The 27,967-nt window shown below is 59.8% G+C and overlaps 1 protein-coding gene across 1 annotated transcript in view; it reads right to left on the reverse strand.

Annotated features, from left to right (window-relative positions):
- RAB11FIP5 (RAB11 family interacting protein 5) overlaps positions 1-21,639 on the reverse strand; it is a 36,354-nt gene extending 14,715 nt beyond the window's left edge. The window contains exons 1-3 of the mRNA XM_053975289.1: positions 21,230-21,639; positions 7,083-7,522; positions 4,778-5,480 (exon numbers count right to left, since the gene is read on the reverse strand). Coding sequence (XP_053831264.1) covers positions 4,778-5,480; positions 7,083-7,522; positions 21,230-21,612 — 1,526 coding nt within the window. The 5' untranslated portion in view covers positions 21,613-21,639. The remainder of the gene's footprint in view (positions 1-4,777; positions 5,481-7,082; positions 7,523-21,229) is intronic.
- Between the last annotated feature and the right edge of the window lie 6,328 nt (positions 21,640-27,967).

Genomic DNA, 27,967 nt, shown 5'->3' on the forward strand with positions numbered 1-27,967 from the left:
ACATTTTTGTACAGGGTGGGAGCACCAGAGGGAAGGAGTCAGGGAATGAGTTTTAAATAGGAATTCCAGAGGTGGAAGGACTGGATTTCTCTCTAATAAATCACCTGTAACAATTCATAAATTATCTATAATAGTTATCTGTGCAATAACCACTTTGCTCTTCCCTTGGGCCTCACCTGTCCATCATCCCTATTCAAATGGATGGGGATTTCATCCATTTGGTGTTTCAAATTTCAAAAAACAGGAGAGAATTTCAAAAAATAGGAGAGATATGGGCAGCAAGGAACCCAGGAAGATGCAAACTTCAAGCCCCAATTCCCACTTTTAGGAGTGGGAGTGGGGCTGTGCTTTTCCTGGACGGTTCCAGAGCACATCAGGGCTGAGCTGGTGCCAGCTCTGGATCCAGCTCCCCATCCTGCCTCGTGCCCACCCCTGGGAAAGGCAGGCTCAGCAGCACAAAGAGCCATTTTCCAGCCTTGCAGGCTCCTCTCACTGATCCCACTCCATCCCTGGGGCTGCTCCAAGGCAGGGGCAGAGCTGCACTCTCCTGGCTACAATCCCTGTGCCAGAGCTGGGACCCTGAGGGCTCCTGTGGATTCATCCCTGTTAGCCACAACGCTCTGCTCTCACACCATGGCCTTCATCTCCCTCTTCCTCAGTCTCTGCCGCTTGCCAGGCTCTGCTCTCGGAGTCCTGCTGCCTTTGGAGGGGCTGCCACAGCCTCCATGCTCCATCCCAGCCCTGCCAGCCTGGCCAAGGACTCTGCTCCACCCATTCCCAGCCCTGCTCCCATTCCCAGCCCTTAGCAAAGGCACTTTTTAGGAGCACACGAGGAACAGGGAGGAACTGAGTCATCAGTATTTGGCCTCACTGCTGGATCCAAGGGTAAGGACTCTGGGAAGGGGCTTGAACCTGAAAATGGAACTGATGCCCCTGTTTTTATAGGACAGAGCAGAATTTCCTCTTTCTCCTGTTGCCAGGCCTAAGATGCAGTCCCATTTTATCATCAGGATTCTCCACAGGAAGCAGGAGCTGCAGAGCTCTGATAACATTGGAGGAAACCCTGGAAACATGTAAAGGATTGTTTCAGCCCCAGGCTTTGCCTCAAATAAACCTGCTGAGCTTCTTCCTTACCACAACCCTTAACCACTGACATTCAAAACAACAACCCCCAACCAGGCTTTTATGCAGCCTCCAAAGAGCAAACACCATCTTCCTACTGCTCCCATCCCCTCCAGAATCAAAGCCTGGAGCTCCCAGGGATTAGCAAAGCCAGGGATGATGATCAGAGCCTTTGGGACCTGCTTCCCTGAGAAGAATCAGGGAAAACAGGGTGTAAATAAGAAATGCCCAGTTCTGTCCCCAGTGAGAGCAGAGACAGGCTTGCAGAGCCAGCTCCCACACTGAGGGCTCAGCAAAACCCACCCAGCACACAACAAAACCCTCTTTGTAAAGCTTTATCAAGCTAAACCCAGCCCAAAGCAGCAGCTCCTTATTTTGGGAAGGGTGTGTTTGGCAGAGCAAGTGGGTAAAGATGAGCTGTGCCAGGCTGGGCTTTGCTGCAGGCAAACTCAAACCATCCTTCTAATTACAGACCTTTTAACTAATTACAGGCTGAGGCTTCTGGGCTGGCAAAGTGACTGATTTTGATGCTTTCTCACCACGTTCAGCTCTGGGTTAAACTTGGCCTATGCAAGGTGGCCAAACAGCTGAGAAGGTGCTGCTGGCAGAAGCCACAAAGCTGAAATATCCAGAGTCAGGAGAGCAGGAGGGAAAAAGCCCTTTCTGCAAGTAAGCCAAGACTTAAAACTGCTCAGTTCAGAGGCTGCTTCTCTCCAGAGCAAGGGTTAATTCAGCTCTAGGAGTGACACTGCTCCTGAACAGCCACAAATGGACATCAGAGAACCCCCAGAGACCAGAGAACCTGGAATGGTTTGGGCTGGAAGGGACCTTAAATCCCACCCAGTGCCACCCCTGCCATGGCAGGGACACCTCCCACTGCCCCAGGCTGCTCCAAGCCCCAGCCTGGCCTTGGGCACTGCCAGGGATCCAGGGGCAGCCACAGCTGCTCTGGGCACCTGTGCCAGCTCCTCCCCACCCTCCCAGCCAGGAATGCCTTCCCAAGATCCCATCTGACCCTGCCCTCTGGCACTTTGAAGCCACCAAGACCTAAAAGCTCTTCCACAGCTTTGACCTGAATCGCCAGCTTGGTCCAGGAGGTCGTTCAGTGTAAATAAAAGCAGAGAAGTCAGTTCTGTATAATTAAAATGGGTAATGATGTCCTAATGAATGGCCAGGAAAACTGAAGCACTGGGAAAAGCAGGGCAGAGACAAACCCTGGCCCTGTGAGGGCCTTTCTGCAGCAAATCAGCCTTGGTCACCAAATGATTCCTGTAATGCTCCCCAAAGGTTCTCAGCTATCCCAGTGCCAAATCCCTGGACACTGGGAGGGAGAAATCCCTTCCCAGCCAGGCAGCTCCAGCATCTCCCCATCCTCCAGGAGCCACTTCTCCCAGCTCCTCCTCTCAAGCCCCCCTGCTCCAGTTGAAGCTCATTATTTCCCATTCTCAATTGCAAACTGCACTTAAAGCCCACTCAGATGTTCCCAACCAGCCCAAAGGGGCTCTGTGAATTCCTTCCCTGCAGCTCGTGCTGCTTGGAATCCATTCCTGGTTTTGGGAGAGAAAACCCCAGCCAGAGGAGCTGCTGCCACACAGCTCATCCAAGTCTCTCCTCACAAGACAAAGTCCTTGTGAAGGGAGCTCTGAGCAAAGCTCAGCTCTGGCTGAGCTTGAGATTAAACTGCGAGCACTGAAGGGGATTTAAACAAACCCATGGAGTGGAACCCTCTGGGAAAGGAGCAACGCTGGGAATGAGTCCAGGGAGGCAGGGAGCTGTCAGAAAGCAGCAGTTATGGGGCACTCCTGGTGATTATTCCCTGGGTTGGATGGACAAGGAGCTGAATTCCAGCTGGATCTGACATCCCTGCCTGCCTCCTTCCCAGGACTGCCAACAGGGGAAAAACTGCTGGCTTCTCACCATTTCCCAAGGAAAAGGCCCCAGAGAGAGATGCCGAGGGCAGCTCCATCCCATCCCATCCCATCCCATCCCATCCCATCCCATCCCATCCCATCCCATCCCATCCCATCCCATCCCATCCCATCCCTGCTTCCCTGGCTGCCTTGTGGAGTCACTGCCTGGATCCAGCAGGATTTTTAAGCCTTGATTTTTTTTTTATTCTAGGCCTTAACCAGCAGGTTTCTTATCCCAAAATTAGAAAGAAAAATTCAAAGAAATATCTTGAGTGGGAATACTCTGTCCTTCCTCAAGGACAGGGTGCAGAGACCGGAGTCCTTCAGGCTCATGCACAAATCCTGCCCTGGGATGTGACACCAAACCACTGCCAGGGCTTTGAGTCTCCTGGGAATCACAGAATCCCAGCATGGTGAGGGCTGGAAGGGACCTTAAAGCCCATCCCATTCCACCCCTGCCATGGACAGGGACCTTCCACCATCCCCAGGTGCTCCAAGCCCCATCCAACCTGGCCTTGGACACTTCCAGGGATAGGGAATGCCAGGGATGCAGCACAGCAGCCCCCAGACCTCACACTTGTCTCTCCTGCTGCTGGAATAGGGCAGAGCTCCCACATCCTGCCTGCTCCTTGCCAGTGATGGACCTTGTGGGACTGAGCTCCAGCCTTGTGGGATGGGATATTCCTGATGCTCCTGACCCAGAGGAGCAGCTCCTGCCTGTCCCAGTGTCCCCAGCTCTGCCCCAAGGCCACCAAGGGCATGACACCTTCCTGTGGAAAGCAGCAATTCTGGGGCTGGTGCTGAGGGATGTGCTCATCCCTTCCCAAGTTTGACCCATGTGGGAGCCAGGCTATGTGGAATAAACCAGGAGTGCCCTCTTCAATAAAGGAGGCTCAGACTGAACTCAAATCCTTCTGCTTAATAAATTAGGTTAAAGTCAGCCCAGATTAGGAAATCCCTCTAATAAACCAAGGCTGCAGACTGGCCCAGCTCTGAGTGCTGGATGTTTTCTCTGGCTGATTTTAACCCCACTTCCTGCCTCTCACTGACACCACCCTCGACCTCTGGACTGCCAGCTCAGCTCCAGGGGCTGAGCGGGGGACACGGGTGATAAATTCCTCACAGGAACAGCACAAACACCACAAACCCCGAGGACTTGGAGGGATGAATCACCACACAAAGAAAGAACAGTTAGAGATTGGTAACTGGGAGAAGGGAAGGCTGGGTGGGATGGGAAGAGGAAAGAGCAGGGTTGGGATTAGTTACTTTGGGAATATTCATGATATCTCATGTAACCAAAGTGCTGCACCCTGACCAGATCCTGTAGGGGGGTGTGGGGCTCAAAACAAGAATGTGATTACAAATCCCAGTATCCCACATCCCAGCCTGACTGCCAGGGAAGCTTTTTTAGCTCATTAAAGGATAATGAATCTGTATTTTGAAGCCACAGAGCCACTTGGTGTGACCACACTGAACCTCACCTCTGCAGAGGGAAACCTCTCCATGGAGGGGATCCCTCCCTTCCCTGAGAGGAAAACACATCCCACATCCAGCAGAGGTGGTTTCTGGCAGAAGCCAGGAGAGGATCCAGGAAAATCCCCTTCCCTTGGAGACATTTAAGAGCAAGGAAGCATTTCCCTGCTCTGCCCTTGCCTGGGCACTCCCAGGAGCACCCAGGAGCCGCTGGAGACGGGAATTTGGGGCAGGAACCACCAGCCTGGACCTCCACACCCCCTTCCACTGACCTGGGTTTCTGAGGGGACTCTTTGGGCTCCTTGGACCCAAACCAGCCGCTGCTCTTACTCCTCTCGTCCCCCGCGGCCGAGGCGTGGACGGGGGTCCCTCTGTCCCCCTGGCCTTTGCCCGCCGCGTCGCTCCGGGTGCCCCCGTGGTGGAAGAAGCCTCCCTTGGCTCTCTTGTCCTCCTTCCTGGCGTCCTCGGGCGCCCTGTCCTTGGCTGGCTCCGCGGAGGAGCCCGTGGCAGCCGCGGCCTGCGTGGGTTTGCCCTCCAGGCGATGGCTCTCCTCCATCCTGGCCCTGCCCAGGTGGTTGCTGAGGGTCACAGCCTTGGTGGACACCTTGAGCTCTTCCTGCAGGGCCAGGCTGGGAGGGGAAGGGATGAACCTGGGCTCGTCCCTCTGCTGGGCCCTCTCCAGGCTGCCCAGCCCCCAGGGCGCCTGGTGGGGGTCGGGGTGCAGGGGGGTGAAGCCGAAAGCCTCGTCCTGCCTGCGGGGCACGGGCAGGGGGGCAGAGGCGGGCGGGTTCCTGGGGGCTGCCTCCTCCCCGTACACGTGGCTGCCGTTGATGCACAGGGACGAGCGGGACACGGGGTCCTTCTTTGGCCCGGGGCTCTGCGGGGCTTTGGGCTCCAGCACGGGGCTGACCTGGGACACGTCGTCGCTGAACGCTCGCTTGTGGGTCAGCTTCGGTGAGGCCAGCAGCTCCTTCACTGCGGGGACAAAACACACAACAGGTGAGGCCACGCTTATCTTCCACCCGCAAGCACCAAAGAGAGCTGGGAAATCATCCCTGCCGCGGGATTTTCATTAAATTCTTGGAAATGCAAAGCACAGCTCACCGGTGCGCGGCCACACAGGGGACACAAAACTGTCCCCCAGCACAGCAGGGGAGCACCCCGAGAGGAGGCTCTGTAAGATGACAAACCCATTGTCTGAGAGGATCTGAGCCTGATAATAAATGCAAGGAACTCCTCAGAAGCTCCCTAAAGGGTTTTAAAGCTTCCATGTGATTTACGAGTTTGCACTGAACAAGAGGTGATGGGGTCACGGTGTGTGACAAGCCAGGAGGGTCCAGTGCCTGCACCTCCCTCCCACTGCCTTCAGGGTTGGATTTGATCATCTGAAAAATCTTCTCCAACCTTAACAATTCTGTGATTCTATGACCTCGTGGCTACTGCCAATTTTTGGGGGTAAAAGTCATGGAGGACCGACAGCTGCTCGCCCCTCCCAGCTGGAGATGCTGCTTCCTTCACAGAATCGTGGAATGGTTTGGGCTGGAAGTGACCTTAAAGGTCACCCAGTTCCAACCCCCTGCCATGGGAAGCTCCCAGTAGTTGGAAGGTTCATCCCAAGGACGATGGAACGTCACCAGCAGAAGCCACACGGCCTCCCCGGGGACTCCCACCCAACCTGGCAATGTGCTGTCTCAGCCAACTGAACCATTTAATGATGAATTTGTTTCCAAGGGAGAATTAATTCCCTACAAGGGCCCTTTTTTGTTTGTAAATGACTGCCCTGGGAGTGCCAAGAGCTCAGATTGTTTTAATCACCGGAGCCGGCCCCATTTGAGCCGGAGGCAGCTCATTAGAGACAGCAGTGACCCAGGGCAGGGCCAGCAGCCCAGCCCAGCCCAGCCCAGCCCAGCCCAGCCCAGGCAGGGCCCTCCTGGCAGGGACTGCTCCGAGGGGCTGAAAGGAACAGCCCTCAAGAACCCTCAGATCCTGGGAGCTCGTGGTGCAGGCATGGAAAGGCAAAATCTGGGATGTTCCTCCCGCTCTGGCAAACACCCCAGTGCCAGCACACAGGTGGTCTCCGGGGGACTGTGCAGGATGTCACCTCTTAGTGAGCAAAGGAGGCTCAGGGGGGACCTTGTGGCTCTGCACAGCTCCTGCCAGGAGGGGACAGCCGGGGGGTCGGGCTGGGAACAGGGAACAGGGACAGGAGGAGAGGGAACGGCCTCAGGGGAGCCTCGGGGTGGGCACTGGGGAAATTCCTCATGGGAATATGTAGGAATATGAGTGGGGTGCCCATCCCCAGAGGGATTTCAAAGCCCTGTGGCTGTGGCACCTGGGACACAGTGGCCTGGTGGCCCTGGCAGTGCTGAGGGAACAGCTGGACTCCACGATCCTGGAGGGCTTTTCCAACCGAACCAATCCCACATTCCACATTCCCGGAACTGGAATAACCACTTCCACAATTCCCTGACTGTGTGCTGGGTAAGCAGTCAGTTAAGAGAGCTGCGAGGAGGACTCAGCAGTCCCTTGCAAAGAAAGGAAGGGGAGCACTGGGGGGATTATCCCTGATCCTCTTACCAGGGCGCTCTGTGGACAGACTGCCGTGTCTGCTCGGGGATTTGGCCGCCTCGGGGACGTTGGCTGCCAGGCTCAGGCTGGCAGAGGAGATGGTGCTGTCGGAGCCCAGGGAAGTGCTGGACTGCGTCAGGGACGACTTGCGCAGTTTGTTCTTCAGGAAGAAGCCCTTGATTTTGGACTTCTTGCCCCCGAGCTCGAAGTCGTCCTCCATGTCCAGGGCTCCCATGCTGCTGGGGATGATGGCAGAGGCCGACTCCAGCTCGTACTTCTTCTTGCCCGTCACCTTGTCCTTCAGCTTCCCGAAGGGCGAGCGCGGCTTGTCCTTCACGGACAGGTCGAACATGCTGGCCGTGAGGTTGTTCCGGGTGAACTGGATGCTCACCAGGATCTCACCACGCTCCTTCTCCTTCTTCCCAGCCTTGGAGTGCAGCTTGTGCCACCTGCAGCCAGAGGGGGGACAAAAGCAAAGGGCCCTCTGTCATCTCCCAGAGGCGCAAGCCAGGAGAACTTGGAGGAGATGCTGCTGGCTGGCAGAAAGCACCAGGGCTCTCCAGCACGAGTTTCTCCAGGGAAAGGGGTTGGGAAATGTTGGAACTACCCAGGGAAGTTTGGAGTCCCCATCCCTGGAGGTGTCCAAGGAATGAGTGGATGTGGCACTCAGGGCTTTGGGCATTGGGCACAGCTTGGACTGGATGATCCAGGGGGGCTTTTCCAACCTCAGTGATGCTGGGATTCTAAGCCAAGTGTCCCAGCTATCACCTAAACCCCAGGTCAGAGACACAAACAGCCCCCACGGAGGTGACACAGGACCTGACCCCTCCCTGGTGCACCTGCAGCTCCATGTCCATCCCTGTCCTCACCCCAGACACTGAATAACCTGGAAAACACCACCTCACTGACCCCTGCCAGACACCACTGTGATTCTCCAGGCAGAGCTGGGAGCGCTGTTTGGAAGGAGACAAAGCCACCGGCGTTTTGTGCTCGTGATTTGAATGTCCCAGAGCCGGTGACTCAGGGATCCTCTCAGCAGAGACTGACCCAGAATGGCAAAGGAACTCAACAACATCCATTAAATCAACTTGCTGCCAGACCTGCTGTGTCTCACTCCAACAAAGACGCTCAGGGTGGCCTGGAAGCGTCCTTGGATCAAGTATTTTAAAGGGTGATGCATCCCAGGAGCTCTCTGGGGGCAGCAGCAGCTGCTGAGCACTTCCAACCCCACCCAACACAAGCCCACCCTTCCCAGGTTGCTGATCTGGGGGCAATTCCCACATTCCCACAGCAGGTTCATGGTGGCAGCTCCAGAAGGAGCTATTGGCCATGTCCAGCACAAAGCCCCACTGATTCCAGAGGGTTCCTGGGAATGCTTCCCACTGTCCCACCCCACACAGGACCCGGAACACAGACTTTGCTCCAAAGCTGCCCCTGGAAATGGGGGGGACACTGGAAAAGCCTCCAAACCGTTCACTGCACAAGGCAAAACCACCCTTTAGGTGCTGATGCTCCCTCAGGGAATGGCCTGGCAGCTGGCAGGGCATGGAGCAGCCTCTGGAAGGGGATGGGAGAGGGGTCTGGACTCCTGCCAGTGGGGATTGGGATTGGGGACACCAGAGCAAAGACACGCCCAGAGCCACCCCCTGGTTCTCCATTCCCACACGCCAACGGGGCAGCACCAAACACAGGGAACCCTTCCTTCCCAAAAATCACTTCACCCCCTCTCCCCAGGGGATGCCCCATCTCTGCCAGCCCAGGCACCACTTCCCAGGGCAGCTGCAGCAGGATGAGCACGAGCCCAGCACAGCCACGGCCCTGATCCTGCCCAGATCCAAGTATTAAATGAATTTCTGATTAAAATTCCCCTTAACGAGGCCCAAGGAAAGCTGCAGGCTCAGGACAGACCCTGTTTCTCCACGTTGTGCTTCCTGGGAGCAATGGGAGGTGAAGACACTTCTGACATGCATTAACAATCTCCCAGAAAATAAAAATCCCAGTGGTGTCTTACATCCACCTGGAGAGTGAAGTCACTGAGAAGAAAACAACTAGGGAAGGAAAATGATGGGATGGGATGGGATGGGATGGGATGGGATGGGATGGGATGGGATGGGATGGGATGGGATGGGATGGAGGCAGGAGTGACCATGCTGGAATCACCAGTGTGAGGAAAAAACTAGAATTGTGTCCTCCAGGAGCTCCTGAATTTCTGCCAGGGAAGTTATCACAGCCTGGATGAAGGGAGGAGCTGGGAAGGCTGGGAATGCTGCACCACACCCTGGGAGTGTCCCAGGCCAGGCTGGACAGGCCTTGGAGGAGCTGGGACAGTGAGAGGCATCCCTGCCCGTGGGACCAGATGCCTTTTAAGGTCCCTTCCAACCCAAACCAGTTTGGGATCCCACAAAGGGGGCACAAAATGCCCTCATTCCCTGATAAACATCCCAGGAGCACAGCTGGCAGCACCCAGGTCCTTCACCACACAAAGGCAGGCGGGACAGTGCCTGGGACTGGCTGAATGAAATCCCAGTGAATCCACTCCTATTCCCACCACTCACTTGTCCCGCCCCATCCAACGCCCACTGCAAAACGTTCAGTGCTCAGGTTGCCAGCTTGAAAATATCCAGGCAGGAAAAAAAAACCAAAAAATCCATGGAAAAAGGAGCTGAGCCCCTGCCAGGGAGCAGCAGCAGGTGCAGCAGGAGAACACTTCCCAAAGGATTGGAGGGGAAAAGGCTGCCTGGAACATCCCCCAGTGCATTCTTCACTGGAATGCAGGAGCTGGAAGCAGCTCACCAGGGAAGGGCAGCTGGGGAAGGAGAGCCTGGGGCTGAATCACTGCACAGGAAAAAGAAAGAACTCCTGAAAGGAGCTTGTGTACCTGACATCATCCCATGGAAAAAACCAGCGAGAAGCTGGGTGGATCCACACAGGGAAAGGCAGGAGGAGCTCCCCAGGAGGAGCTGGAACAGCCTGGATGTGCCCCCAGCACCTCCCAATCCTGGGAGCATCCAAGGGATTTGGGTGCTGAACCTGAGCTGCTCCAAAAAGCAGCTGTTCAAGGCAAAACCTCTGCTGGTGCTGGGGCTCAGGAGCTAGTTTTGGTTCCCAAGACCTCATCAACAGTCGGGGCTACACCTCCAACAGGCAACGGGGCTATTTTTAGGCTGAGCTCTCGGTTTATGGCACAGGACGAGGGCACAGGAGGATTCAGCTGCTCCATCTCGTGTGCTTGGGTTTTTTATGAATCAGCCCCAGTGGAAACAGGAGGTGCAAACTCCTGGGATGCAGCAGGACAGCAGGATCAGGGAGGGAGCAAGTCCCAGACAGCAACACACAAACTCCCACAGCAGCTTTTCACCAGGAACCCCATCCCACAGCCCTCGGTTTCCCAAATTCCTTCCAGGAGCTGCCCTGGGGGAATCCTGGGATGGGGTTTCTGGACTGGGGCCACCCAAGGCCACATCTTGGAGAGGGACACAACGTTTTTTTGGGAATACACAACACACCTGGAAAACAAACATTAAATGCCTTTTCCAGGTCTGAAGGAGCAGAACTGGGTTACATCAGTCAGCTCTGGAGCAGGGAATGGAGGGAGCTGTGCCAAGCACATCCAGCCCCAGGATCCACAAGGATCTGCTTCCTGGGGGGGTTTGGGAGGCCTGGGATCCAGCCCCTCACTGCACAGGACACCCAGGACAAGCCACTCACCTCCAGCCACCCGCTCTGAGGGACCCTCCCAAGGTCTGGGGGGTCCCAGCCCCACAGAGCCTTTGCTGGGGAGCAGGAGCAGGACTGCTCCCAGCTGAGGAGATGTGTCTGTGCTCCTTCCCCTGCTCCCCACAGCTGCAATGTGCTTCCCAGAGCATGGAACCTCCTGGATCAGCACCCTCTGCTCCTTAGCTGGAGCAGGAGCTGCTCCTTTCCCCCAGCTCCTGCCCCCTGCCCTGCCAGCTGATGTCCTTGCTGACACACGGACACCTCCAGGTGACACATCCATGGGACACCTCTGGGGTGACACATCCATGGGACACCTCCAGAGTGACACCTCCATGGGACACCTCCAGGGAATGGAGAGCCCAGAGACACCTCCAGGGTGACACTTCCAGGGAATGGAGAGCACAGGGACATCTCCAGGTGACACATCCATGGGACACATCCATGGGACACATCCATGGGACACATCCATGGGACACCTCCAGGGTGACACACCCAGGGAATGGAGAGCCCAGGGACATCTCCAGGTGACACATCCAGGGTGGCACACCCAGGGAATGGAGAGCCCAGGGACACCTCCAGGGTGACACCTCCAGGGAGAGCAGCCCCAGCCAGATGGAAGGCACAAGCCACAGGCTGGGGACATTCTCTTTTGCTAACCAATGTCTATTGTTCCCTGTGGCACTGCACAAAGGCAGCACTGCTGGGGGTGCATCCCCAGAGGGAGGGACCCCAGCATCTGTTATCCATGCAGGGAAGGGGCTGGGGAGCAGCCTGGCAAGGCTGGGGGGGAAGGAAGCAGCGACTCACCCCGGCTGGGCAGAGAGGAAACTTCCACCAGAAGTGCCTGGCAAGGGGAGCTGCTGCAGCCCCCGGGGCTCGGGGCAGAGAGGAAACCTCCCAGAAGTGCCTGGCAAGGGGAGCTGCTGCAGCCCCCGGGAAGCAGCCGAGCCACGGGGCTCTGCAGCTCCCGTTCCTGGGCTGTCCCAGTGTGGCAGAGCCCCCAGCCCCACCGTGGGGCTGTGCACACTCCTGAGGGTCACCGTGGTTCCCGAGCAGAGCCCAGCTCTCGCAGGCACCCCGTGAATGCCTCTGCTCCCCCCACCAAGGGAGCAGTGCTGGGGCAGCCTGGGGCAGCAGCCGGGCTCTGTTTCGCTTTTGCTGCTGCCAGGATCAGGCCCGGGGAGCAGACACGGAGCTGCTGCAGCTCCAGGCTCCCAAACCACCACTGTCCTCGCCCTGCAGCATCCCGGGCTGAGCCGAGGGGAAGCAGGAGCACAGCAATGGGGCTGAGGAGGGAGAGCGACCACGCAGAGGATGAGGATGGGATGGATTTGCTCAGGGCAGGCTCCTTCCCTTCCCCTCTGTGCTTTGTCCCGGCCAGGGGGGCACGGGGACACCCCCGGCCCATGAAACATTCCCGTGGTCTGGGAGCTGCAGGGGGAACGCCTGGGCACTGCTCACTGCCCATCAGTGAGCTCCTCCCGGGCTTTGGGAGCCGGGGATGGCACGGGCAGGACACAGCCAGCCCCCACAGGAGCAGGAAGGTGACACCAGCCCTGAGTGAGGTTCCCCAGCACCTCGGCCCTTGCACGTCCCCTCCGGAGCAAGCAGCTCCTGCAGCCACAGCCCCACCCCAGCAGCAGCTCCCCGAAGGCCTGGGGACATCCCAGCTCAGCCCACTGGGTCGGGATTGCCACGGGACACTGGGATGAGACCAGGAGAGCAAGGCAGCACGAGGCAGAGCGGCCAGGGCACCACCCTGCTCCACTTCCAGCAGGACTGGGCTCATTCCAGCAGGACTGGGCTCTTTCCAGGAGGATATGGGTTATTCCAGCAAATATGGGTTATTCCAGGAGGACAGGGGTCATTCCAGAAGGATATGGGTTATTCCAGCAGGATATGGGTTATTCCAGCAGGACAGGGGTCATTCCAGCAGGACAGGGGTCATTCCCAAGGAGGACAGGGGTTAATTCCAGGAAGGATCTCCTTTGCCCTCTGATGGCTCTGGTTGAGGTCCCCAGGATTCCCCTCCAAGGTCCAGCTCAGCTGGACCTCCTGTGCCCCACCAGCCCTGCTCAGCACACCCTGGGCACCAGGACCTCCAGTCTCCCTCTCAGACTGGTCCCAGTGCTTTGCCAGCAGGGAGTTTCCTGGGGGAGTGAAGTTCCTTGGTGACCCCTGGGGTTCAGGGATGCACCAGGGAAGGAGGCACAGCTGGAGCATTTCTGGAGCACTTCCACTTCAGCTGCTCCCCCAAAGCCTCCCAAAAGCACTGAGCACTGTCAGGTTCACCTTAAAGCAGCAGCAATCCTCCTGCCCTGCACAGCTGGGAGCTGCAGTGGGACACAGACACATCCCAGCCCAGAGGCTCTTCCCAGCCTGCTCCAGGCTGGCATTTCCTGCTGATTCATCCCTGCAGCAAGGTCGGCCTGGCTGGCCAGAAGAGCCCCAAGTCTTCAATCAAGGATCCCTTGTGCTGCTACAGGGACAGAGCAGGGCAGGGCAGGGAGATCCAATCCAGGGAAAACACAGAGGCCAGCTCCTCTGGGCACAGGGACATTTCCCTGAGCCTGCAGCTGAGGCAGCTGCGCCAGGAGGAAGCTCACCTAGCCGGGAGGGGAAGCACAGGGTGGAAAACAACCCAGCCCTGGGGAATTTTGTGCTTTTTTGTCTGGCTCCGTGTTCCCGCCCCAGCTTCCCCCGCCCGTGCTGGGAAGCTTTTCTGCAGGGCTGGTTCCCGTGTTGGTTTTGGATGGCTGATCCTGCCAGGTGATCCCTGCGAGCTGCTAAAAGCACAGATGGAAAATAAACACAGGCTGATTCCCCTGCGGATGGAGCAGCTGAGGTGGGAAGTTCATCTCTCCAAATGCTCTTCCCAGAAGTGCTCACAAACAAAGCTGGAAGGAACCAACCCCAGCTCCTCACACAACCCAACAGCCCAGCCCTGCTCCTGCCTGGAAGGGCAGGAAGCCCTGGGCATGGTGCTGGTGCCCCACTGGGACAACGAGGAGCCCAACTGAGAAAATCCCAGCTCGGGCTGGCACTTGGGCTCGTGCCAGCACTCGCAGGCCAGGAACAGAGATGTTGTCACTCCAGTGGCACTCGATGGCAGGAGCAGCCTGAAAAGCAGGGAAGAGCCAGCCCTGCTGGTGTCCCAGCTGGGGGCTGTGCCCAGGGATGGGACAGGGCACACCCTGGCACGGTCAGAGGCAAGCAGGGGGATGGCATGGAGGGGACAGCTTTTGGACCAGGACAGACACCAGGGATGGAAAAGAGCTCTGAGTCACCAGGATGGTGCTGGCATGGGAGCACAGGCACTTGCTTCATCCCAAACCACTTTGTTTTGGGATCTGAGGCTTTTCTCTAGCACAGGATGGACAGGTGGGAAGGGGGAAGGAGGGAAGATTTAAGGATCTGTAAAACAGTGTGGAACATTTATGAGTGGGGACAGCGAGAGCAGGAGTCAGGACGTGATCACCTCAGCTGGATTTGCCTGCTCACACTCCACAGCACCCAGGCTTTGTGTCCTCCCAGCTGCCTCCCAGCAAACCACCCTCGTGGGCACCCAGTGGCCTGAGCTGCCCGGACACCACAAGGCAGGGGACAAGGTGGCACTGGCAGTGCTGCTGATCCCCTGCCCTGGGCACAAGAGCTCAAAGTTAAAGCAGCACGAGCCCTGAGCTGACTCTGCAAGACTGCAGAGCACCAGGAGCTGCTGCACAGGCTCCATGGGAGCAGCTGCTCCTGGCAGCCCCTCCAGGGCACAGGGAGCTCAGGAGAAACACCCTTTGCTGTGGATCCTTCCCACTTCCAGCTGGGAGAGGCACCATGGCAGGTGAACACACAGAACCAGCACCCAGAGGCTGGGGAATGCCTGTTCTCCAAAGGGACACCAGCCCCAGGGCAGGGACACCAGTGCCAGGAGAGGGACACCAACCCCAGGAGAGGGACACCAGTGCCAGGGCAGGGACACCAGTGCCAGGGCAGGGACACCAACCCCAGGAGAGGGACACCAGTGCCAGGGCAGGGACACCAACCCCAGGAGAGGGACACCAGTGCCAGGGAAGGGACACCAACCCCAGGGAAGGGACACCAGTGCCAGGGCAGGGACACCAACCCCAGGGCAGGGACACCAGTGCCAGGAGAGGGACACCAGTGCCAGGGCAGGGACACCAGTGCCAGGGCTCCACACAGCCTAAAGCAGCAGCTACACCCACTCTGGGAACGGGTCACACACAGATTGCTCATCCATCACATCAACCCCTGCTAAGGAGTGAGTCAAACATGAAAAGGGGGAAAGGGAATGACTCCTGAGCCCAGCAGCAGGCTCCTCTGCTTTATCCTCGGTGGATTGGTCAGGGAAGAGACCCCCTGGAAATGCAGAGCTGGGGAGGAGCCCCTGGGATGCTGCTCCAGGGATGGAGTTCCCAAACCCCAGGCTGGGCTGGGAAGCCAAACCCACATCCCAGGCAGGCTTCTGATGGAGCAGGAGAATTCCAGGGCAGGTCTGAGCACAGCTCAGCCAGGCACAGGCTCTGACAGGCCCCAGACAGAGAGAGGGGCTCAGCAGTGGCTCGAAGGCCATTTCCACCTGGCACTGGAGAGGATGCCAGCTTTTCCCTGGACTCCTCCACCATCGAGCAGATTCCTCCAGGAACCAGGAGGAGCATCCCCCAAAAGGAGGGGAGCAGAGCCCACCCTCCTCCTGCTCAGCAGGCAGCCAGGAAGGGCTGAGCCAGGCTCTGGAGGGACAGGAGGGAGGGAGGGAGTCACCCAGGAGGCTCCTGAGCACAGGCACAGCACCAGCTGCCCCTGCAGCTCTGCACCAGCAGGACTCAGGGCTTTGCCCAGCTGCTGCAGGCTTCCTGCAGCTGGAGGCACTCAGGGCCCTGGATAATCCAAGTGAAACAGCGAGAAACCTGCAGCTTTGTGGGGTGTAAGACGGTGGAGGGTGATGGGGCAGCGCTCTCAGCCACTGACACACCAGACCCAACGTGCCAGATTAGCCAAGCTGGGAGCAGACTGCTCAAATATCTCAAAAACCAAGAAAAGCAGAGTTTTCCTGCAGGAGAGCAGAGCAAGGGCCTTAAATTCCTTAAACCAGCAATGGCAGCTGGGTGAAAATGGGGTTAGCTGGGCAGGTAGGAGCAAAATTACACCCTGTGGAGCACCTGGGCTCCCAGCTCGGGGCAAACGCTTGCCTGGGGTCAGCTGGTCACCAAGGGTGCTGTCCCATCCTGGTCACCAAGGGTGCCATCCCATCCTGGCCACCACAAATGCCACCCCAGCCCTGGCTGTGCCCCGTACCCCCACAGCAGAGCATCCTGACCCAGTTTTTGGCAGCACCAGCCCCTCCTCCCCTGCAGCATTTCGATGCGCCAGGGCGTTTCCTGCCTCAGAGCTGCGTTTTCAGCCCCAGCCATGCCAGCTCAGGGCACCCCAGGAGCTCCCTGGTGCTCCTGGCCACCTCGCAGACCCTCACCAGCCTTGCTGGGCACTCTGCCCACAGGGAAAAGGGCTCTTTGCCCTTGGATGCAGACCTCCCATCCCAAATCCAGCCCAGAGCAGCAGTTTCCTCCCCGCCCCAGTTCTGCTCGGCCTAAGCACAGCCGTGCAAGGACAGAGCTGCAGGGGTTTGGCCTGGGCTCAGCTCCCCAGGGAGCACAGTGGGCTCCAGCCTGGGTGTGACAATCTCCCCTGGCACAAGGAGCCAAGGCCAGGCTGGGAATGAAAAGGAGCTCCAGGTCACAGGGAGATGGCACAGCCCCGAGCCTGCAGGCTTGCCACAGCCCCACTGCACTGCTAATGATGTCCTGATCTTTGTTAAATGAGGCAGGGACACAGCACAGGCACAGCCTGGGCTGACAGAGGTCCAGAGGGGCTGGAGGAGGAGATGAGAGTGGGTCCATGCCAGGGGGAACACGAGGACAGTGCCAGGGAAGCGTTTGCCACAGCAAGGAGGGGACGGGATGGGTCCCACCAGTCCAGCAAGGGACAAGTGCCTGGTGTGGGGCTCAGTGAGGGAGCCCTGGCAGGGATTTGGGAGCATCCTCGGCTCTGAGGGAGCTTCCCACCCCTGCAAGGTCCCACACACTGAGCAGATGGGCAGCACCCATCCCTGGGCAGGATGGGCCCCTTTGGAGAGCCTCTGGGCCAGCCCTCTCCTCCTCCCAGCCCATGTGTGTTGGGGCTCCTTCTCTGTTCTCCTCTTCCCAAACCCAAGGAATTCCCTGTCCCTTTCCCCCGAGGAGCTCCTCCGTCACCACACGGAGCAGAGGAGCCCTGGTGGCCTCAGGGACTTTGGCTGGCAAAGTTTGGCAGCCCAAGGCAAGGTCCTTTGCTGGTGGAGAGGGAGGAGAGCCCCAGCCCCTGGCAGCCCCCCCGAGCCCTCCCAGCAGCAGGTGCCCCACAGCTGGGCAGGAAGGGGAACCAGAAGAGGGAAGTGCAGCACGGAAGGGCTTTGGGGAAGTCCGAGCTGAGCTAATTCTGCAGAAGGAACAACTCCCCCAGCCGAGTTCCCTGTTGGGAGCAAGTGCAAAGTCACTGCAGGAAAAGCAGAGCCAGCAATGCTGACTCCTGCTGCACCCACTGGCCCTCACACCCAGAGCCCAGCGCTGCAAACCCTGGGCTTTGAGCCCTGGCAGCTCCCTGCTTCACCTCCAACCCTTCCCCTGTCCATGGGAGATCTTTGGGACAGAAGGCAAATGGAAATGGTTCCTCGATGGAAGGGCAGCTAAGGGCTAGCCTTAGCCAGCCCAGGAAATCTTGAACCTCTGCCATCAGCCCCACCCTCACACTGCACATCAAGGGTGTGTGGGGTTCCCAGGCAGGGAGACCCAAGGTCCAGCCCCACAGGTGTCCCCAGGCACCTCCTGTCCCCCCTCAGTGTCCCCTGCCATGCTGCTCACCCAGGGGGTGCCACACCTGGGCCAAGGGCAAGGTCTCCAAGTCCACTGGAGAGGAATGGGGACAAGGGCTGCAGGGACAGGGACAGGACACAGGGAATGGATCCCACCTGCAGAGGGCAGGGACAGGTGGGATATTGGGAATTGTTCCCTGGGAGGGTGGGGAGGGGCTGGGCTAGAATTCCCAGAGCATTCCCAGCTGTGGCTGCCCCTGGATCCCTGGCAGGGTCCCAGGCCAGGCTGGAGCAGCCTGGGACAGTGGGAGGTGTCCCTGCCATGGCACGGGTGGCACTGGGGGACTTTTACAGTCCTTCCAACCCAAAGCACTCTGGGATTCTCTGACTCCATGCAAACCCAGCCAGTCTTGGAGGGAGCCCTGTTTCTCTGGATGCCCTCCCAGCTTGCCCAGGTGCCAGCTGATGGGACAGTCCCTGGCTCGCTGCCACCCCACAGGATGAGCCCCACGGGGGACTCCAAGGGCATTTCCTGGATGTTGAGAAGCAGAAGCAACAGCTGCCTCGTGAGTTCCCAAAAATCCCTCATTTCCTGGGCTGGATCAGGTCAGGGGAGGGAGGTGAGGACCAGGAGGTCCTGCCCAGGGCTCTCTGCATGCACAGAGGCTCGATGCAAACAGGGAAATGATGCTCGGAGCTTGCTTTGCCTGCCAAGCCCGATCCCCGCAGCTGCCTGAGCGTGGGACAAACCCTGGGATGCCCAAAAAGGCCATGAGAGCTCCCAGGCTGCTCTTGTGCAACTCCAGGAGTTGATTTTCCCCTGGCAAAGCACTGAAACGACCCAGGCTGAGCAGCACGAGGCAGCTCGGAAACACCCCCGGCCTCCCCTTCCCGGGGAAGAGTCCAAGTTTGACGGAACATTTTCCACCCAGCCCAAAACAAGGATAACAATTATCACTGCTGAAGTTTCTGTGCAATAAAAACCTGCAGGGAAATGAGAGCAAGGTCAGCACACTGACAAGGGACCCTCTGCTGGAGCAGGCTCCCACTCCAGCTGGCAGCAGGGCGAGGATGGGATCCCAAAGCAGGCGAGGGGCAGAGGCTCAGCCCCACAGCCCCCTTATCTCCCCCTCAGCCCCCTTATCTCCCCAGCACAGGCCTGGCTGGGCTCAGCAGGGCCAGCCCCGTGGGTGGGAGCCTCTGCTTGTTTTGCTCTTTCTAATCTGGGACTCAAAGTTTCCTCCTGACCAAAGTTGTCTCCAGACTTTGGAGCCGGCTCCAAAGCTCCCAAAGAGCCAGAACCCCCCTGAGCTCCCCCTGATCCTTCTCCCACCTGGCTGGACCAGCTCCAGCCCCTGGGATTCTCCTCCAAAAACCAGTGTGGCCCCTCCAGGCTGCAGAGGTGCCACCCACCCTCGGGGCACAGGGTGAGAGCTTCCCTCGTGTTTTCCGTGCTCATTTCCATCCTCGGGGCCACGGGTGAAAATCCAGTTTTAAAAGCTCCTGTGATCCTGACTGCCACGAGGGGAAGTGAATTTTCCTTATGCAAGCAAAGCTGCAGGAAGGGAGGGAGACAGACAGCAAATGAGAGAATCACAGAATGGGGTTGGGCTGGAAGGGACCGAAAGGATCATCCCATTCCATCCCTTTCCCTGTCCCAGGCTGCTCCAGCCCCAGTGTCCAGCCTGGCCTTGGGCACTGCCAGGGATCCAGGGGCAGCCACAGCAAATCTGGGAATTCCAGCCCAGCCCCTGCCCACCCTCCCAGCCAGCAATTCCTTCAAAAGATCCCAGCCCAATCTCCCCTTTCCCAGTGGGAGCCATTCCCTGCCTCCTGTCCCTCTGTCCCTTGTCCCCAGTCCCTCTCCAGCTCTCCTGGAGCCCCTCCAGGCCCTGGAAGGTGCTGGAAGGTCTCCCCGAAGCCTCCTGCAAGGCCCTGGGGATGTCCAGGCTGGCAGCCCGGATCCCCCCGGCTGCAGGAGCGGTGTCCCGGGGTGACACAGGCTGGACGTTGCTCCCGTGGGATTAGCGGCCCCTGATGAGACCTCTGAGACGCCAAGAGCAAGGAGCAGGCCTTGCCGGGGCTCCTGCTCTGCACGGCTCCACAAAAACCTCTCTCTCCCGAGGGCAGGGCTCTCCCCAAACCGTGGGGCTGTTCCACACCGCCGTGTCCCTCCCGAGGCCCCGCAGTGGAGCTGTTCCCATCCGGCCCCAAGGATCCCGGCCCAGCTGGGCCTGGCGGCGTTTTCCATGGGAAAGCGGGACAAACGCCGGGGCAGCTGCCGGCCCGCGTCCCCGGGGCTCCTCATCCCTGCTCCCGGCCCTCCTGGGGCAGCCGGGAGCCTCCACAGGGGCTGTGGAGCCGCGCTTCTCCTCGGGAAAAGTTTTCCCAAGCCCTCCTGCCGCTAATCCCTGCGCCGGCCCGGGTGGGAGGCGAGGCGGGCGCCTCTCCAAGCCCGCAGCTTCGGGCAGCAAGCCAGCACAAGTCCCGGGATTCGGGGGGCCAGGGAGCAGGGGGGACGCTCCCGGAGGCACTGCCGGGTCTGCGTGCAACAAAGCCCCCGAAACTGCTTCCCTAAAGGAATTTTCGGGCACATTCCTGCACTTCTGCGCTTGGCAAAGGCTCGGAAGCGTTCGGATTGTGGTGAACCCTTCTGGGGAAGGAGGAGGGCCAGCAATTCCCTGGCGCACAGGGGTCTGGAGCCCCAGACTGGGGACCCTCCGTCACAAACCAGGTGACAACGGGGCGGCCGCAAAGGCAGCGCAGCCCTCAGGGGACAAACCACGAGGCGCAGCTGTGGCTTCCCAGGAGAGACAGAGCCCTGCCGGGATGCAGAGGGACCTCGGGCCGTGCCGTGCCCTGCCCGGGGGGACGGACGGACGGACGGACGGACGGATGGATGCTCCGGTGCCTTGTGCAGCACCATCCCCTTCCAGGGGGATGCAGGGCCCCCCGCTCCACAGCCCCTTCCTGGCGCGGCTGGGATGTCCCACCCCTCCGGGCATGTCCTTCCCGGAGCGTCCCCAGGCCCTGCACGCCCCGAGTCCCGCAGCGTCCTCCCGGGCTCACACGGCCAGCCCAGCCTCGGGACCCCTCCCCAGCCCAGCCTCGGGACCCCTCCCCAGGGCACCCGTCCTGCGGCAGGCACGGCCCGCGGACGGTGCGGGAGCCCCCAGAAGGGGACGCCCGGACCCGCCACACCCCAATCCCCGTGGCACGTCCCCAGGGTGGCCATGGTGATGCCCTTCGTCCTCCAGCAGCCGGCCTGGGCACACGGGGACCCCGCGGTGCCCACCCTGGGGCACACAGCGACCCAGTGACAGCCACGCCAGGGCACTGGGGGGGTTCATGTGCCCACCCTGGGGCACACAGGGACCCCGCTCCGGGTACCCCAGGAGAACCCGGGGATGCCGTGACCACCGTGGGACACGCGAGGACGCCAGGACACCAATCCCCGGGCACACGGGGGGTGGGTCCATGTGCCCACCCTGGGACCCCGCGCTGCCCATCCAGGGCCGCCCGGTGCAGCCCCAGCCCCGGCCGGGCCGCTCCCGCGCCCGCTCCCGTGCCCCGCACTCACCGCTCGTCGGGCTCGCGGCCGCGCTGCCGGGCGGGCTCCAGGGGCACCAGGGCCTGGCCCAGGAACCGGTCCATGCCCACGAGCGCCCGGTGCATCACGGTGAGCACCAGCCCCGGGCAGGCCCCGGGCTCGGGGGGCAGCTCGAAGGCACATTCCTCCCTCCACTCGGGGCTGCCGCCGCTCTTCTCGGCCACCGAGGTGCTGTACTTCTCGCGGCCCAGCTGGATCACGGTGTACGCGTCGCTGCCGCCCGCTTTGCCTTTGCCGCCGCCGCCGCCCTTGCAGCGCAGCCCGCGGGCCCGCACCACCGTCACCTGGACGTGCGTGGGCAGCCAGGCCGGGCAGCCCTCGGCGGGCAGCGCGGCCGCCCGCAGCAGCGCCATGGCCGGGCCGGGAGGAGCGGCCGGGCCGGGCCGGGCCCCGCTCCGGAGCCGCGGCTGCCGCAGAGCGAGCGACACCGGCCGGGCCGGCCCCGCCCACAACGGCGCCGGCCACGCCCGCAACGGCGCCGGCCACGCCCCTGTGCCGCTCTAACCACGCCCACGACGCGCTCTGCCACCGCCCCGCTCGGATGTAGCCCCGCCCCAACCGGCCGCGCCGCGCGCCGGCCCCGCCCCCGAGACTTAGCCACGCCCCCCGCGAGCGGACCGAGCCTCGCCCCACCCGCCTTGACTCCGCCCCCCCGCCGCGCTCCGGCCCCGCCCCCTGCCCCGCCCCGTCTGGCGGTGGGAGGGGCGGGGCTCGGTGCGAACAGGGGGCGGGGCCGGGGGCGGGGCCGAGGTGACGCCGAGCCCGCGGTGGTCACACCCCTGAGGTCACACCCGGGACACACCCGGGACACACCCGGGACACACCCGGGACACACCTGGGACACCCCCGGGACACCCCCGGGACACACCCGGGACACCCCCGGGACACACCTGGGACACAGCCGGGACACCCCCGGCACCGCATCCCCGCCGTGTCTGCCTGTGTGTCCCCCAGAGCCACGTGAGTGCGGGCACAGCGGTGTCCCTGCCCAGGTGTGTCCCTGCCAGGAGTGTCCCTGCACAGGAGTGTCCCTGCACAGGAGTGTCCCTGCACAGGTGTGTCCCTGCCAGGAGTGTCCCTGCACAGGAGTGTCCCTGCACAGGAGTGTCCCTGCACAGGTGTGTCCCTGCCAGGTGTGTCCCTGCACAGGTGTGTCCCTGCACAGGTGTGTCCCTGCACAGGTGTGCCATGTACATGCAAGCACACAGGTGTGTCTGTACCCAAGTGTGCCCATTCCCAGGTGTGCCCATTCCCAGGTGTGCCATTCCCACTGTGCCCATTCCCACTGTGCCCATTCCCACTGTGCCCATTCCCAGTGTGCCATTCCCACTGTGCCCATTCCCAGTGTGCCATTCCCAGGTGTGTCCATGTCCAGGTGTGCCCATTCCCAATGTGCCCATTCCCAGGTTTGCCCATTCCCAGTGTGCCATTCCCAGGTGTGCCCATTCCCAATGTGCCCATTCCCAGGTTTGCCCATTCCCAGTGTGCCATTCCCAGTGTGCCATTCCCAGGTGTGCCCATTTCCAGGTGTGCCATTCCCAGTGTGCCATTCCCAGTGTGCCCCTTTCCAGGTGTGCCCATTCCCAGTGTGCCATTCCCAGGTGTGCCATTCCCAGGGTGCCATTCCCAGTGTGCCATTCCCAGGTGTGTCCATTCCCAGTGTGCCCATTCCTAGTGTGCCCATTCCCACTGTGCCCCTTTCCAGGTGTGCCCATTCCCAGTGTGCCATTCCTACTGTGCCATTCCCAGGTGTGCCATTCCCAGGGTGCCATTCCCAGTGTGCCATTCCCAGGTGTGCCATTCCCACTGTGCCCATTCCCAGTGTGCCATTCCCAGGTGTGCCATTCCCACTGTGCCCATTCCCAGTGTACCATTCCCAGGGTGCCATTCCCAGTGTGCCATTCCCAGGTGTGCCATTCCCAGTGTGCCATGCCCAGGTGTGCCCTGCCCACACCCCACACCTGCGTGTGCCCCCCCGGCTGCCGGAGCCCCCCGGGCCGTTCTGCCGCGGCCGGGTGCCCACGGGAGCAGCTTCCCGGTGTCCCCGCGGTGGCCCCGGTGGCACCGGGCCGGGCTCAGCCTTGCCGCCGCCCACGCCTCCCACCTGGGCAGCGTCTCCCAGGCCGGGCCAGGTGAGGCCGGGCCGCGGTGCCAATGTCCCGTTAAACGCCGTTAAGCCCCGGCGCCTCCGGCCCCGCCGCCGTTCCGTGCCCGCAGCAAGGTCAGCCCGGGCGGGCGCGATCCCGCCGCGATAAGGGGCGGCCGGGGCGGCGGGGCCGGGCCAGCCCTGCCCTATCGCTGCCATCTGCCACCGCTCCCGGCGCGCCCGTTCCGCTCCGGCGCGGGGACACCGGGAGGGGACACAGGGAGGGGACACCGGGAGGGGACACAGAGAGGGGACACAGAGAGGGGACACTGAGGGGGGACATTGAGAGGGGACACTGAGGGGGGACACTGAGGGGGGACATTGAGGGGGGACACTGAGCAGGGACACTGAGAGGGGACACAGAGAGGGGACACAGAGAGGGGACACTGAGGGGGGACACAGAGACGGGACACAGAGAGGGGACACTGAGGGGGACATTGAGAGGGGACACAGAGAGGGGACACTGAGCAGGCTCTGAGGTCCCTTCCAGCCCCATCATTCTGTGATTCCCGTGTCCCTTTCCTTTTTTTTGGGGACACTGAGCAGGGACACCGAGAGGGGACACCCAGCAGGCTCTGAGATCCCTTCCAGCCCCATCATTCCGTGATTCCCGCGTCCCTTCCCTTGCTTTTGGGGACACGGAGCAGGGACACCGAGCGGGGACACCCAGAGGGGACACCCAGCAGGCTCTGAGATCCCTTCCAGCCCCGTCATTCCGTGATTCCCACGTCCCTTCCCTTGCCTTTGGGGCTCCCGCTTGCCCCAGACGCAGCTGACGGGGCTGAAGCTGCCGGGTGCAGGAAGAGCCACATTTCACCCCAAAAAGCCTCCAAGCAAAGGCAGGAGCTGCGGAAAGCCCGGGGTTTTCTCTGTCGGGGGTGCTGCCCCGGCCGTATTCAAATGTCCCATTAAAATATGCTTCATACGGGAATAAGAAACCGGCAGCGGGAATTTCTTATCACCCCCGAGATGAACTAAAATCCAATTATCCCTCCAGTCCAGGGCCTGCTCCCGCTCCAGAGGCTGCCCCTTATCCCTCCTCAGCATCTGCTTTTGATTTTCCCTTCTTTTGATTGTTTTTGCCCATTTTTTTAATGCTGATTATCTCTACTCTCAGCACACCTCCTCCTCTCTGCCACTTCCCATCTTTTACCTCCATAATTGGGATTTTTTTCCATCTCCCTTCACCTTCCCTGGCCTGCTCCTATTTATTTGTCTTGTATTTATTCATCTCTTTGATTTCACGCTCACCTTTGCATTTGATGCATAAGGAGGGTTTTTAATTACCCCTAAATCAATTACTGTATTTTTTATTCCACTCTGGAATCAAAGGGAACACAGGGATCCTTTGCAGCATCCTCAGCAAGCCTGGGCTGAGTGAAATTTTCCTTTAATTCTTCCTCCAACTTTAATTTTTTTTTGCTGTAAATTTTCCTTCACATTTAATTTTTGTTTTAACATCATTTTTTTTTTTTGCTTTGGCTTTAATTTCTGCTGTCCTTCTTTCCCCATCAATTTTATTTTCGTTTTTTCCTTTCATTTCTCCTTCAACTTTGACCGTTCCTTCAATTTTTGATTAACTTAATTTTTTCTTCCTCCTCGTATTCCATGGAATCTCCCTCCCCCAGCTCACCCTGACGCTCCCCTAAAACACTGGATGTGGACTCCCAACAAACCCAGCTCCCATCCCGGGAAGAAGCTGGAAAACAACACAAATACACTGATTTTTTTATCTCTTTTCCCATACTTTTGGTCCAAAATCACGCTCTCCATCCCAATGGAGATGGGGATCTCCATCCCAAGCTCACCCCAGGAGCCTCCCAGGCTGGAGCTGCTCCTCCCTGGGGATGGCAGAAGCTCCTTGTTGGGGCTGCAGAGAAATGGGATTTTCATGGGAGAGAAGGAGAGCGCTGCAGGAACACTGGCAGCTGCACGATGGGATTGGGATTGGGATTGGGATTGGGGATGCTGAGCCAGACATTGCTTGGGAAGGCTGAGATCCCATTCCCAGGACTGGAATCCGATTTCCAGGTCTGGGATCCCATTCCCAAGGCTGAGATCCCATTCCCAGGACTGGAATCCAATTTCCAGGGCTGGGATCCCATTCCCAAGGCTGGGACTCCATTCCCAAGGCTGAGATCCCATTCCCAGGACTGGAATCCAATTTCCAGGGCTGGGATCCCATTCCCAAGGCTGGGACTCCATTCCCAAGGCTGAGATCGCATTCCCAAGGCTGAGATCCCATTCCCAGGTCTGGGATCCCATTTCCAGGTCTGGGACCCCATTCCCAAGGATGAGATCCCATTCCCAGGGCCGGGATCCCATTCCCAGGGCTCGTTGGGTCTTTGGATCAGTTTTGGGGTGGAGCCGAGAGCCGGGGCGGGAGCGATGGCAGCGCTGCAGGGAAGGGAAGGGCTGCAGGAAGAGCCAGAGCTGGGAGTGCAGCACCTCGAAGGTGGGAGAGGCTGGAAATGACCCAAAACCCCCCCCAGGCCTGGGCTGATCCCAAAGGAAAGGTGGGAATTGTGTCCCTGTGCCCCTCAGGTGAGAGCCCACCTGCAGAGCTGCCCCAGCCCCGGGGCCAACAGCAGGAGGACGTGGAGCTGCTGGAGAGAGCCCAGAGGAGGCCCCGGAGCTGCTCCAGGGCTGGAGCCAGGCTGGGAGAGCTGGGAATGTTCCCCTGGAGAAGGGAAAAGTCCAGGGAATCCTCAGAGTCCCTGGAGGGGCTCCAAGAGAGCTGGAGAGGGACTGGGGACAAGGGACAGAGGGACAGGAGCCAGGGAATGGCTCCCACTGGGAAAGGGGAGATTGGGCTGGGATCTTGGCAAGGAATTGCTGGCTGGGAGGGTGGGCAGGGGCTGGGCTGGAATTCCCAGAGCAGCTGTGGCTGCCCCTGGATCCCTGGCAGTGCCCAAGGCCAGGCTGGACACTGGGCTTGGATCCAGCTGGGATAGAGGGAGCTCTCCCTGCCCGTGGAACTGGATGATCCTTTCGGCCCCTTCCAACTCAAAACGTTCCACGGCTCCATGGCATCTCTTCCCCAAGGACGCCCATCCCTGCAAATATTCCCACCACCATCAAGACACCCCCCAAACCCGGACACACGGACCGGGACCGACAGCAACACCCAAAGCTCCCCCAGCCCCAACTCCTTGGAATACAAGCAGCAAAACTTGTTTGGATCCACTGGGAAGGGGCTGGCGGTGCAGAATCCCAGCTGGCAGCGCGGGATGCCCGGGAATGGAAGCAGGGAGAGGAGGGGAGTGGGGCTGTGGGGGAAGGGGCCTGAGCCAAGACAAATAAAGAGTTCAAATGGGAAACGATTAAAACTAAACTAAAGTCAAATAAATGGAAAGCGGGGGAGATAAGGCGCGGGCGCCCTCGCTGCCTATTTAACATTCATTGGATTGAATAATCAGGCCTCATTATCTCAAATTGCTGCATATTTGCCCTCAAAATGCTAATTTGAAAGTTGGCTGCGAGCGCCGTCTGCCTATTTTGACTAAAATATGATTTTGCTTCATTGTGCGGCGCTCGTAGCTCCGGGGGCATTTCCCCTGCGCCAAGCGCACCGGGAATGGGCAAGGGAAGGGGAGGAAAAAATCACCCAACATTTATCAAAAGCTGGCCGGGGAGGAGAGCGGGGCCCTGCTTTGCGTAGAAATGGCATTTTTAGGCCTCGCAGTGAAATTAAAGCGTTATCAGGCGCTTTTCGGGATGGACGCTTTATCGCTCATCTCGGGAAGGGAAATGGGAGAAATAATTTGCTTTTATTCTGATTGTTTGGTGGAATGGGGAGGGCGGGAGGCTCCTCCCTCCCCTCTCCCTTCTCCTTGCCCCCCTGTCCCCTTCACCCGCCCTTCCAGGGGGCAAAATCGACGCTCTGGGTTTATCCAGCGGATCCCACATGGAAAATTTGCTCCGTTTGATCTCGGGCTGGGATTCAGAGCATCAATCTCTGGGTGTTATTACCCTTCCTAGAAGTCAATCAATGGATAATAAGGCGGCGAGAGCGGCCCCCCCGTTCCCGGCGGGATCGGGGTGAGCCGGGGGCGCCGCTCCGGAGCGCCTCAATCCCGCGTTAGCGATGCCGGGATTCGCTCCCGGCGCGGCGCCGCGGCCGCAGCCCCCCCGAAGGACACGTTTCTCATGCAAAGCCCCCCCCCCCGCGCTGTTTGCACAGCAAACTGCAATTGTGTGGGGGATTAAGGGGGCTCCCGGGAGGCCAAGGAGCCTTGTTGACAAAGCAGGGTGGAAATCCGGCGCCATCAATTCCGCGGGCGCCTCTGGATTTGGCAATGACACCGCGTGTGACTTTCCCGCCGGGCAGATGGAGGGGCGCTGACCCTCCCACGTTTGGGGGGCAGATGGCGGGAGAAGGGGGACCCGCCGAGGGGCTGGTGGCCCTGGGGATGCTGCAGCCCCCCCGAAGCAGACTCCAGGGGGAAGTCGGAGCAGTTTGGTCCTGCTGTCCCAAAATCAGCACGTGAAGGACAAATCTCCCCGTTCCCGTGGTCCCCATTGCTGCTGTCCCTCGGGGTGGTGGGGACATGTCCCACATC

This window comes from Vidua macroura, chromosome 4, assembly GCF_024509145.1.
Source record: "Vidua macroura isolate BioBank_ID:100142 chromosome 4, ASM2450914v1, whole genome shotgun sequence".
Classification (NCBI taxonomy): domain Eukaryota; kingdom Metazoa; phylum Chordata; class Aves; order Passeriformes; family Viduidae; genus Vidua; species Vidua macroura.